This window comes from Tigriopus californicus, chromosome 1 (assembly GCF_007210705.1).
Source record: "Tigriopus californicus strain San Diego chromosome 1, Tcal_SD_v2.1, whole genome shotgun sequence".
Taxonomy (NCBI): Eukaryota; Metazoa; Arthropoda; class Copepoda; order Harpacticoida; family Harpacticidae; genus Tigriopus; species Tigriopus californicus.
Window position 1 is genome coordinate 662,796 of NC_081440.1, and position 12,508 is coordinate 675,303.

A 12,508-nucleotide genomic window follows, 5' to 3' on the forward strand; every position below is an offset into this window, starting at 1 on the left:
TTTTAAAACTACAGGCTCGCGAGATCTGGACCATCTAAATACCAGATATTGTTACAATCCGAACGCTGAATTCGAAAACTCGAATATTTCAGTATTTTTCCCTCGACTATGTTTGAACTCTTACGTGAATTGTGCGTCAAGTGTTAGTAATTTGTAAAATGTGTTAAGTTGGCATTATTTTTTTCACTTCTGGAGTCCAAACTGGCGTAACTGAAGAAAGTTCAATTATGGATTGCACTAACTTCTCCACAAGTGTAATGTCTTTCTCTCATCGTTTTTTAAACGTTAAAACTCATGAATCAATTGTGACAGTGCCTTCTCTCATTGGAAAGTACCTCTGCCACGATTGGAAATGGTGTAGGAAATGGTGTTTCGAGTGTTACTGTGACATTGGACCGTGCGTGAGCTTCCCAATCTTCGTTTGAGTTGCGCTCAATTTTCTTCAACTCGCTCTATCAATCACTTTGCTATGTCCTACACATATGAGTTTTGCTTGACCATCTATGGACAACTATGGAACTTCTACAGAGATAAAGACGGCACCCTTTTGGCGGCACATTTCGCAGTAAAGCAGCCTCAAGCAGCCTAACAGTGCCCGACCGGCCCTGTCACACTATTTCATCTCCCCGCGGTAAGAAAAAAAGGAATCACCTAACCTTTGAATATCATTCCTCATTGGGCCCAGAACACTCCCTAAGGAAATGGAATCTGGCTTTGGTTTGGCAAATGAAATGTGCACCCTTTTGTTTACCTCCCATTTGTTGTCACTACATGCTCAAACGGACTTTCCGAGTCCAATTTTGGTACTTTAATTGCGTGATTATCAATTCGGAGCATTGCGTTAGGAATCAGCACTGCCATCCCCAACACCATGATTCATCCAAAGAAGATGACGGACTTTTTTACCCTTGCCTTACATGTGTCTCTTTTTGATTAGATAACAATGGATTGAACCATGGCAATTTAATTTTGATTCTTTTCCAAAACAATTAGTCTGGGCCCTAGATCCAAACCAAATGCATTTACATGATATTCTCTGATTCTACGTGTCATATATGGCTTTAGCTACCCTTCAGGCACCTTTTGATGTACTTCAAATGTTTCAAATGCCAGTTGCTGAGCCACTTTCTAATATTTCTATTTCAAAATACCTAGTTTGAATCTGGTGTTGCTGTGATTGCAGATAAGGATGCCTGAAGAGTAACTTAAGCCTTAGAACTAACTCTTAAATCACAAACATTTACAAAAATGTGTTTGGTTTGGATCTGGGATCCATGTAAACTCAATGTTTTGGAACAGAATTAAAGGTTCAAAATTAATTGCAATGGTGCTCTGATCTTACTGTTGCATTCTTTTAATACTTGGCACTAGGATTGAGTGCAAAGAGAATGAAACTATGTAAGACCATCTGAAATGTTTGTATAATGTGACAAGCACCACCCATAGTCTTTGTGAATTAACTTCAATACAGTTTTACTCACTTCACAAGCTTAGAATAGTATTATAGCTTATCAAAAATCATTGACCATTGCTACATGAACAAACATATCGTAGGAACGAGGTGAACAAAGCCTTTTTCATAAGTCTACAGGGCTTTATTGTATAGCTGTTGTGTGTGTACACATGTATGAAACTGAACATGCCATCTTCAGCTTTAAACCAAATAACTTATCCATAATCATGGAACAAGTAATTGACCCCTCAGTTCCTTTTAGCATATGGCTTGTTTGGCTTGGTCTTGTTATATTGAAAGTAACAAAGGTGAGGCTTCATGGAAAGTGTCAGGGTGTGCATCAAAACCATCCATCCAACATAATGCCACGTTTTTGTAATCACGCAAAATCAAACAACTAAAGTTCCAAAATTGGACTCAGAAAGTCCATTTGACACTGCATGCATGCAGAAATTGCTTTGCAAATATTTTCCTTTTTTTCGTCTTTAAGGCATTTTATTGATTTCAGGGGCTAATTTGTTTCAGTGTAATTTTTGAGCTTTGGACTAGCCTTTCTGCATACTGGGTTGCATAAAATGGAATTTTATAAGTGCAAAATTTGGTCGTCTCTAGTTAAAAATAACTTTGCTTCCCTATAAATATTGTGCTTGTTCTCAAAACTAAAATGCTAATCGGATCTTTTTTCATGGATAACGTACATTTTGCTATTTCAGGGTGAAAGTGAAGTTAGTAATATTTGGATCAAAAACTAAAGTCTAATGAGTCCTAAATTCATTATGAAGACTTACACCATATCATGTCGAATATACTTTTATTTTTTTCGAAAAATACAATACCAAAAAAAAAAATGAAAAAAAGGCCCTTTTTTTGAAAAATTACTGAATAATTCATCATAGAAGTAGAAGGATCTGTGTTGGGCACAACACTGCAATCATAAAGTCCTTGCTGCTTGAAAGAGCACGTCATGTTGTCATGTATATATGATTGATTTTTAAAGGTTAGGTGATTCCATTTTTTACTTACTGCAGGGAGATAAAATAGTGTCACAGTGCCGTTTGGGCACTCTTAGGCAGCTTAGACTAACTTGAGCCCTTGCATGTTTTTTTTTCTTTCCTAGCACAACCATGGCTTTAATCATGAATGTCATAGTTTTGAATCAAATAGTAAACTCTTTTGTGCACGTTTCATTCCAAAAATATCAACTACTCACCCATGAGCCGAATATCTGCTTTTTAATTGTAAGTAAAAAAAAATCTTGTAACGGCTCAGGCGAGTCCAAGCCGCCTTAGAGAGCCCTACCGGCCCTGTGACACTATTTCATCTCCTCGCGGTAAGACAAAAAGGAATCACCAAACCTTTCAACATCATATCTCATTGCTTTCTTTCAAATATAAAGTTAAAATTGCTGACTCCAATAATGCAAGTGAGTCTCTGTTGCAACCACACGTTGGTCTCAGACCGTTGCAAAAGTCCTCTAGTTCTACCCATTTCTAGTAAACATAGGTATGGAGGACAATTTCGTCTTTGCCGAAAATTGTCTTGTTGTGCTATCACGTTATGGATTCAAGATAATCAGGGCCTCGGTTTGTAACTTTTCCTTTCTTTTATTAATCAAGGGTGGTTTCAAAACGTAGGCTNACAAAAGCACCGGGCAATAGACTTAAGGCATTTTTCAAGGATATTTAAAGAAAGAAGAAAGATCTGGCACTCGCTAAACTTTAATACCAATGGACATTTTAAAGGCAATTTGAGGAAATAAAAGCCAGTGCAATTGACCAGGGCATCTCTTTCAGTCATAAAGAAATAAAACCATAAAGAAATCAGGATTTTTAGCAAACACAACCACTTCCATTTGTCAAAGGCGTCCATTTTTTTCTTTATTTTAGCTAAATTATGGAACAGATGTCTCCATGAGAAAGGTCAGGGAGGAGAATCAAACCAGCGGTCTCTCACTCACAAGAAAATTTCTCCAATCACTGCACCACATCTCCCTTATAGGGACGTCTTCGAAAAGCGAGATTCGAACTAACATCATCTGGGGAACTGTGCAGCCTTGGATACATCAGACCACACATCTGTTACCTATCATCAACTAGAAAGCATGTATATTCGGAGTTCTTTCTGAGCATACTAAGCTTGGGCTTAAATATCCTTTAAGAAAACATGAATTATATCTAGCTTGTAGAGGGCTAGAGAGCAAAACCGTACATATATTCATGTTTACATTTCTATCTTTCCTCGTCTTAATCCTTTTCCTAATATTAAACCTTAACCTTTAGTCCAACATTTACTCATTGTAGACCTTGAGGAGGGCTTGAGCTTGTTGAATAGGCGGGAAATAGATCGAACAATTTTTCGGTTTTTCGGTGCTGTCAGATTTTCGAAAAACGGAAAAATATTTCTTCGAAAAAAGAAGTCTGATGTGGAACGAATGCGCTCTATGATGCCTCTTACGATGCATCACCATGATATTTTATGCGTGTCAGAGTGGAAAAATATACAATGCAATATTAGTGTTGGAAAACGGTTCACGAGGCAGCGCGAACAAGGTAAAAATCTTCTTCCCAGGTGTCGCAGATTCGAACCAATGCAACAAGTTAACCGTATAGGGGAGGAGACGTGGCATGGTGACTAACGCAGTCTCCTTGGACGAGAGATGTCCTCTGTTCAATTCTATACACTATTATATTATACTATTATTATTATATTAAATTGCAACCGTCGTCCTCCTTCCACTTTTCGCTTAATGACTAGTAAACTACAGTTGTTATACCATATGCAATGAGAATATGGATAAATAGACGTTGCTTCATTTAGTAGAAAGTTGAAGATGGCAATTTTCCTAGATCGTTATGACTAGGATGTGTGTTGATAAAGCAATGAAATTAGCTTTAAATCATATAAGGAGGTGACACTTTCTTTATTTTGCAACATAAATGTCCAGAAACCTTTGGCTGGTGCAAATATCTGAATAGTCGTTTTTTTGCCAAGAAGATCAGAATGATTGTGCATCTCCATGGATTGGTATACCATCTATCAGCACAAAATTTCAAACAGGATTTTGAACCCATCCAGAAATAGTAACAACGAAATTAGCTTAAGATGATTTCCTCTGGGATAATGTTCTTGGATTTCTTGGGTCTACTAGTTTTCGACTGATTCATCTTCCGTTTCCGAGTGCGTTTCCGAGAGCGCTCCCCTTCCCAATAATCATCGTCGCTATCATCCTCGACATTGTAATTACTATCACTTCCAAGGGTGACCTCCGGTTGAAGGGGATCGGCGAACATATCCTCGACGATTCTGTTGTCATCGTTTTGCCATCCCATGAAATCGGTAGGCTTGGCTTCGTTATCTTGTGAACGTGGGTCCATCTGATTGTGACTACTACTCGAATTTTGATCGATAAGAGAATCTGCCCCCATAAGACTGCTGTCTCCTCCTCCCAAGGACACGTCCAGAAAATGACTAAAGTCGGGAGGATCGTCTTCTTCGTCATCGTCTGCCAACGTGCCCATTGAAGAGGACGTGGCAATCGGGTCTTGAAGGGTATTGATGTTTCGATCCAATAAGGAAGAGGATGGTCCTGCAACAGAATCCAAATCGATGCATCCGTCCGACGTTGGAATTTCTTCATCTTTGACAGCAATAATTCGCTCCGGATACCCTGTCGTATTGACCCGATACACTCCGGGTTTCAGACCGGTCTCTTGAGCAGTCGTAAAATTTACATGCCCACTGACCTGAGTGCCAGGTGGAATGACCGAAATCCGGCTTCCTACAGGTAATAAAGGAGAGGCCTTGATCTTGGTGGGTATTTTGGTCTTGCCACTCTTGCCTGATCTTCCATTTAAAAGATTGACTCGGGGCAAAGTTCGGGGAGGGGATCGACTGGGTTGTGCTGGGTGGGGTGGACTTGGGGGAAGGAAATTCCCTTTGTAAGACTTTTGGTCAATACTTAGAACTAATTGCGCCGGATCGCTCGAAAAGCGAGGGAGTAGTGGGGAAGGTTTCTCTCCTTTCCGAATGAAGTTCACTGTTCGTTGGAATGGTTTGGTTCCTAAGATTTGCAGGAATTGCTTGTTTACCGAGTAATTTGGGGGCCACTCCTTCGAAAATGAAGAATTTGGAAAGACTGTGGCCTTCTTACAAACTGTGCACACAAACGCAAAAGATTTGGCTAGATCCTGATTCAGCTGATTAGAGTGCATCTCAAAGATCTGGAGCTTTCGGTCTGAAAATCATGTGAAAAATATCATGTGAAATAATCGACTATCCAAGAAAAGTATCCTTCAATCTTACTTGAATTCTCATGTTCGCAACGCTGGGCCGCATCCAAGGCCAAACTCATAAGCTGCAAGTCGATGATTCGGTAGCCTGATGGGGCCATCATATTTTCCGTTTTGTTAAGCTTGGGTTCCGGCAAATCGGCCAAATTCATCACATTGCGCTTAAGGTCATTTTTTTCGGTTTCACTCACGCCCATGATAACATTGGTGAGCTGGGATCTGAGGGTATTAACCATGCCTCTGGCATCGTCCAGTTCCTTGCACAAAGCCACCAACTCAGCCGCATTCACACGTCCAAATGGGCCGAAAGACGCATTCATCAGGCGCTCAGCATGATTCAGGTACGCGGGCTTGACAAAAATTGGCTCGACGTACGGCAAGCTTGGCCGCACCGGGAGAGGCCGCCGGTTGTACTTGGGTTTCAGTTGACTATTTGGAGGGGGTCGATAAGAATTGGCTTGGCCTCGTTTCCCGTCTCCTCCTCTTTTCCCTTTGACAGATGTTTTGGGCGGAGGAAGAACAGGCGGGGACAGTCCTGGAAACAACAAAGGCAAGGGAATCTCCTTAGGAGAGAAATCCGGATATAAAGTGTTCTTCGGTTTGGGCGGAGGCGGAGCCTTCTTCACCCTTTTGAGGGCACCTTGGTACAGATCTTTCAAAATGGGATCCCGACAGAGCGAAATGTCTTTCAGGGGCACTGAACACCTGCTGTACGGCCAAGGCGACCTTGGTACAGATCTTTCAAAATGGGATCCCGACAGAGCGAAATGTCTTTCAGGGGCACTGAACACTTTTTCAGGCCATGACCATAGCGTGATTGGCTAGACATGGGGGATTTGGAGATGTCTTCTGCTGTAACAACCCCATTCGCTCCAATGGCTTTGTGGCCATCCTTTCTCCTGTGATTTTCCTCGCTTATGCTGGAATCATCGTCCCCTTTCGGTTTAGAGTCAGTATCATCTGGATGCTTGGGTTTCTCATCGACGTTAGCGTTCTTCTGATCGTCTTGATATTTTTGATTGTCCGTGTCCTCTCTAGTCTTCTTGTTGGTTTGGATTTGGTTCCCGGAGACTAAACTCGGGTCGGATTGACTACTCCCGCCTAATCCTTCCTGGGTCGATGAGATTGAAGCACTCATTTTGATGATTTCTTCTTCGATTCCCAATTCTGAAAAAAAGGCATTTACCAGGTATGACACGCCATCCAATTCAAACCACATTGTTTAAAAGTTTTTTCATAATAATGTGCATTCAAAATACAAGGTTGGGTAGATCCAAGCGCTTACGCCCAGCGCTCCGACCAAGTAAACAACAACTAGGATCCAGGAATCAATCACTCACTCACCTTCTGTTCTTCCTCTGTCTTCTTGCTTAGAGCTCTTCCTCTACTTGGCCGCTGGTTTGTGTCTCTTTCAAATCGAGAGGATATGTCAAAGGGTCTGTTCCACAGGGAGGAGCCATTCGAAATCTCACCGCCAAATGTGATACCAAAACTTATTGAGAGCTCAAGCACCCACCATTCATCTACGGAAAGCGTATGAATCAATCCCTTGGGCCGAGCCAACTCAGGGCTTCAGTAGAGCCTGGAAGCCAAATTGAGATAGAACTGGGATTGGCTCCAAGTGGAATGTTGGCTTGGCCATGGCTTGGCCAAGGTGGCGGGCAGTCGGCCACTCGGCCAGCTCATTGCCGCCCAACGGCCTGGTCTCAGCTGTTGTGTCAGCTGACGGTGACGTCACTGAAATGGATGAGCTAGAGAAGAGGGCGCCACTAGGGCGTTATTTTGGGCCACTTGTGTCGAGTTTTCTGGTCACTCCATCCACTGTGGCAACCAGTTCTGAGGTTGCAGAAGGAGGCAATTCTCTGAACGAGAATCCAATCCGGGAGGTTCTCTTTTTAAGGAAAATGGAGGTAATCAAGGTAACTTTGACGAGAGTTAACCAGATATTTATATGTCAACGTCAGCTGACGTGGATGATTTTTGACGTGGCTTGGTTTTGCTCCATTTGAACTGAATTGACTTTGGTTAGGAATCATAAAGAAAAGATAATAGGTGAACAAATCCTTCACCATTTTCATATTTTATGTAAGTTATGTAATCTAATTGACGATTTAAACATCGCAAAGAACACACATTCACAATTGTAATATGCACTTCAACATGAATATTGAAAATATTCTTAACTTCAACTCAGCCACCCTACATGGGTGAACTTGAAAAAAATCAATTATACTAATTTCCTGTAATGTCATAGCTTGTTTTGTAACTATCTAGCAGATGATTCACCTATGTTTGCCACCATGTTTAAGCCAACTGTTGAATATCGAAGCACTCAGTTCAAATGCAAGAAAATTGTAGCTCTTTGTAACTTGTCTCGTTTGTGTAAGATGGATGAGAGATAGAATAAGGACCCTTATTTGCAACGTCAGACAGCTCAAAGAAAACAGGAAGACGCACAATAGATTGCTAAATTAACTACTCAACACGGACCAAGAAAGTGATTTCTTTTCTGGACATTATGTGACCTAGTTCACAAGTTGTACATAAGATTTTGAAAAAAGTAGCCAAAAACATTGCACACGCATCATAATTCAATAAAGAGTAATCAGCACAATTGGCCCTTCATTTGGTAGAGGCTGACTCACAAAGCGTCCCTGAAGTGCAGAACCTAAACCATATTTCGTGCAACATAAGGGTGCTATGGTGACTGGTTAGCAGAACATAACCATTTGTAGTGCCATAGTTTATTTGTCTTCAATTCTCTTTTTTTATGAGATTTATAATGTTGTCAACCATCAATGAATATTTGACTGGGTGGTCTGCAAAGAGTTGCAATGCAGGCAACTTGAAGAGACACCTTTTGTTTGTGGAACCCACAAACAAACTCTTTTTTTTAACATTCCATAGGGTGAAAGTTGGAACCACCATAATAGGCTGAACATCTTACCAAAAACAGAACAAGTCAGAAGAAAGTTTTCTTAGAATGATCTTTATTGTGACAGATTCGTCATTGGACTGCTTGGAAATTATTACATGTGTATTCAATGGCTGCTTAATTAAGGTTTTTGGGGGTAGGCTGCTGTTTGAGGCCTCACCTCCATCCACTGAATTGAAGAAAGAGTTGTTCTGTTGAGTTGTGCTTTATCCTTAATCAGTTGTGGTCCGCCATCTGTGGTCAGTGAAAAAGAGCTTATCTTTCTGAGAGGAGTCATGAAGGAGAATTGAACCAGTGACCCCTCTCATGGATGGAAAGTTCCTTATCTACAGAACTATGTCTCCTTGTGGTCATGTGATAAATTAAAACCATACTGAGAGGAGTTGGCCGAACACTGAGACTGGTCCCATTTTGACGTTCCTAAAAATCGCTCATCAACATTTTCGTCCACAACCTCTCCTGTATTTTTTAATATGTTTTCAGTTTTCTCCATTTTGATGTTGAAACCTTTGATTTGCTCTCCATTAAAAAGATTGAAGCATTCAAATGAGCACAATGAAACTTATGAGTAAAATATGACTTGAAATTGAATGAAACTTCTTCTACAGTTTTGAAATTTAGCTGAAAATATTTTCTTCTGGACCTACAACCATTTACATAGTTAAATGACGTTAAAGCAAGAAGTCAATATTGTATAAAGCAATCCAAGCATTAGTCCACCAAGTATCAAGGAATTTGTATCACCACCCTGTAAAAACCTTGACTGTCCAGCATATCGAAGCACTAACCACTCCATTGTCACCATTGTTTACTAAAGTTGGAGTAAAGGCCATAGAGAGACACGTAAAAAGGTCTCAAATTTCATTTCAAGTCCTAGCTCTTACTCATCTTTCTTCTTTCTGTGGTGCTGCAAAAGTCCATAGATTGTGAGCTACAACCCAAAACACTAATCTCTGTTCAAGGGGACCTGGCTGTAGGCCTTTTGTGGTAATTGATTATATAAAGAGAGCTAGGTTAATTCATTCATTCATTCCGTTCCGTGTTACGTACAGGCTTTTGTAAGGGCATAACACTTGATCAATCTGAACATGAGTAGTAAAGCTGAAAATTGAAATAAGAAATAGTTGGGTCTCTGTATAACTTGCAGGAAAACGCAATGTGCTCACTCCTTTCCAATATATTTGTCAATTCCTGTTAGACCATTCATTGTACTTTTTATCCAAGCAAGCAGTTGTTTCTCTTAAGTGGGCCCTTTAAGTAACAGCTGACTAATGACTCGTCATCGTATTTTTTTTGAGAAGTCACCAGGCTACTTTTCAATACAGTGAAGGTACTAACAAACCACAATACAACTTCATAATATTAGAAAAAACTTGCCTACGGCTTCAAAGAAACATTATTTTTGAAGAAAATAGGAAACTTAAGATTAACAAAAATGAGTCCAAAAACAGCTTTTATAGGCCTTAAAGTATGTTGAAGAGTGAAATCAAATATATATAGCTCATAAAAATACATAGTTACATGAACAGTTCCTTTCAATGACAAATTACATGAAATTGTAGTTTCATCCCCTAGTAAAGAGCTAATTAGCCCCAAAGATTCAAGTGACCTCCACCAAAAATTGCTTGTGACGTCATCTTCTTTCCCCGCCCAAATGTCCCAATAGCACGAGTTTTAAAGTTGGACATTGGTTTGTTGGAAGAGAAAACTCGGTTCACATCCGAAGATAGTAAACTTTGCAACGAAAGAGCGCCATTTATTAAGATGTAAGATTTCAAAGAAATTATTAACTTTTTGTCACCTGACCTAGATTTCATTGGAATTGTTTATTGTTTGTTGCCACTCTGAACACGGTTGCCTCATGTATGTAAGAGTAATGGCCTAAGGAAATCAAATGTAAAGTAGAAGAAGAAATAGGGAAGGAAATGTGTAAACAAAATAGATCAAAACATGGAGTAAATCATAACGTCACGTTGCCTGTCGCCCCAGCAATAAACTCATAAAAGTACAATTTTAAAAAAGCAGAGAAGCGGTCGGAAATTAAAAAGCGGTGAAAAATTGTTGGACTGGGCGAATTTCGTGTATCCAGAGGAATAGAGTTCCAAATAGGAATTGTACGAGCGTGAAATGAATTTGCCTTGGCTAAGGTCTTTGCCATCACACTTCTGAGAAGATCATTCTTGGCCCCTCTAGTTTGGATGATGGCTTGAGATCCCGCTCTCTCACACCGTAAGTCCAAAACTGATTTTGGTAAGTTCCCCAGGTGGAAACTTTTGTGAAAAATGCGGAGATCTGCTCGGGCGCGTCGGATCTGAAGGGTATCGATGCCCATGAGTTGGAGCCTCTCATGGTAAGGACAATTCCACAAGCCTTTCAGGCCCTTTGAAAAACGACGTTGGACTCGTTCAACCAACTCGATACTCTTCTTAAGACCAGGATTCCACACTTGAGAAGCATACTCCAGTGCAGGTCGCACATATATGACAAACGCTCGAGTGAGGAGCCTAGGATCACGAGATGAGAATTTACGACGAATCATACCAGCCACTTGTCCTGCATGACTAGATATCTTAGCACAATGCGTCCCGAAGCGGAGTGAGGTATCTAAATGTACACCCAGATCCTTAAAAACGGCCACGGTTGCCAGTTTTTTGGTGCCCATCGAATACGTGGGTTCACCTATTTTCTTCCCAAAACGCATTACAGTGCACTTTCCCACATTGAATTCCATCATGTTCACTTCGGCCCACTGCATAACGCGATCGAGGTCCTTTTGAAGAGCCATCTCGTCCTGTTTAGTTCGAATCAATCGATAGATCTTTGTGTCGGAATGGCATAAGTTCGAAATTATTTGGCCGTCAGAGGTCACGTGGGAGGGGAGAGTACCTAGAAACCCAAGATGACCCAATGATAAGCTAGCGAAAACCCCAGGCAATAAGGCCTACGTATTCGCTACGAATCCAAGAGAGAAGCAAATTAGACAATAAAGGAGCCCAAGAAAGAAGAGAAGAGGGCTTCATTGTTCGAACTAGCCCGGATTCTTGAGGGCTTGAAGGTGCTCTCAAAACGCACATTAAGCCCCTACGGTGACTAGAATTGAGCCTAAATCTTTGGGTTGGGACAAAGCTCATGGATGTTTTTGAAGTCACACAGTATCAGATACCTTTCGTACCTTCTCTGAACACTGTTCAGTCCCACCTTTTTTAGTCTCTCCCAATACGAGAGCTCTCTCATATCCTCAATGCTCCTAGTGAAACATCTTTGGACAGCCTCAAGTCCCTGATGGCCGCTAAAGCATCTTGATCTGTAACTATGAGATCACGTGGCTAACCTTGTCAATCTCATCAGATTCGTCTTAAGAGCAATGAACTGTTGCTTCTAAACTCAGTGGGGTTGAAAACACACTAGAGAACTGATCTCCAAGCATGTAAGACATAGCCCCTACATTGCTAATAGCTTCCCCATCAACCTCAAAAAGCCCAATAGGGAGCTTCGACCAGACCTCCTGAACCACCTTACTCTCAGTTTGTATCTGGTCATTTTCGATAAAGACCTTAATCTTGTCTTGAATAACGAGTACGTCCCGCTTTTTTGGAGACCAGCTACAATTGCTAGATTTGAATTGCTCTTCAGCCTTTTTGCTAATTTGCAACTCCTTTAGAACAAAGTCTTCCTTTATTTTGAATTTTTTGTTCGCATCCCACTTTTCGGAACACATTCAGAGATTGTTCCTAGATTGGACCAAACTTCCTCAAATACTGAAACAAATTTATCAATGGCGTCATCTATGGACGAATTCTGATTTGGAATTGAAACCCGGTCTAGCTCTTC

The 12,508-nt window shown here is 40.8% G+C and overlaps 1 protein-coding gene across 1 annotated transcript; it reads right to left on the reverse strand.

Annotated features, from left to right (window-relative positions):
• Nucleotides 1–4,354: 4,354 nt before the first annotated feature.
• On the reverse strand, nucleotides 4,355–7,358 carry LOC131881443 (uncharacterized). The gene is made up of 4 exons (XM_059228302.1): nucleotides 7,087–7,358; nucleotides 6,469–6,909; nucleotides 5,756–6,382; nucleotides 4,355–5,687 (listed from the first exon to the last, which is right to left on the reverse strand). Exons 2-4 carry the CDS (start codon nucleotides 6,878–6,880, stop codon nucleotides 4,546–4,548), a joined length of 2,181 nt encoding a protein of 726 aa, XP_059084285.1. The 5' UTR covers nucleotides 6,881–6,909; nucleotides 7,087–7,358; the 3' UTR covers nucleotides 4,355–4,545.
• Nucleotides 7,359–12,508: the final 5,150 nt, after the last annotated feature.

What these genes read in the sequence shown, in the direction of transcription:
- LOC131881443 (XM_059228302.1), bottom strand. Translation starts at nt 6,880, where the DNA reads ATGAGTGCTTCAATCTCATCGACCCAGGAAGGATTAGGCGGGAGTAGT. An exon ending in TTTGAAAGATCTGTACCAAG is followed by an intron (nt 6,383 to 6,468) that starts GTCGCCTTGGCC and finishes ATCTGTACCAAG; the next exon opens with GTGCCCTCAAAAGGGTGAAG. An exon ending in TTGCGAACATGAGAATTCAA is followed by an intron (nt 5,688 to 5,755) that starts GTAAGATTGAAG and finishes CATGATTTTCAG; the next exon opens with ACCGAAAGCTCCAGATCTTT.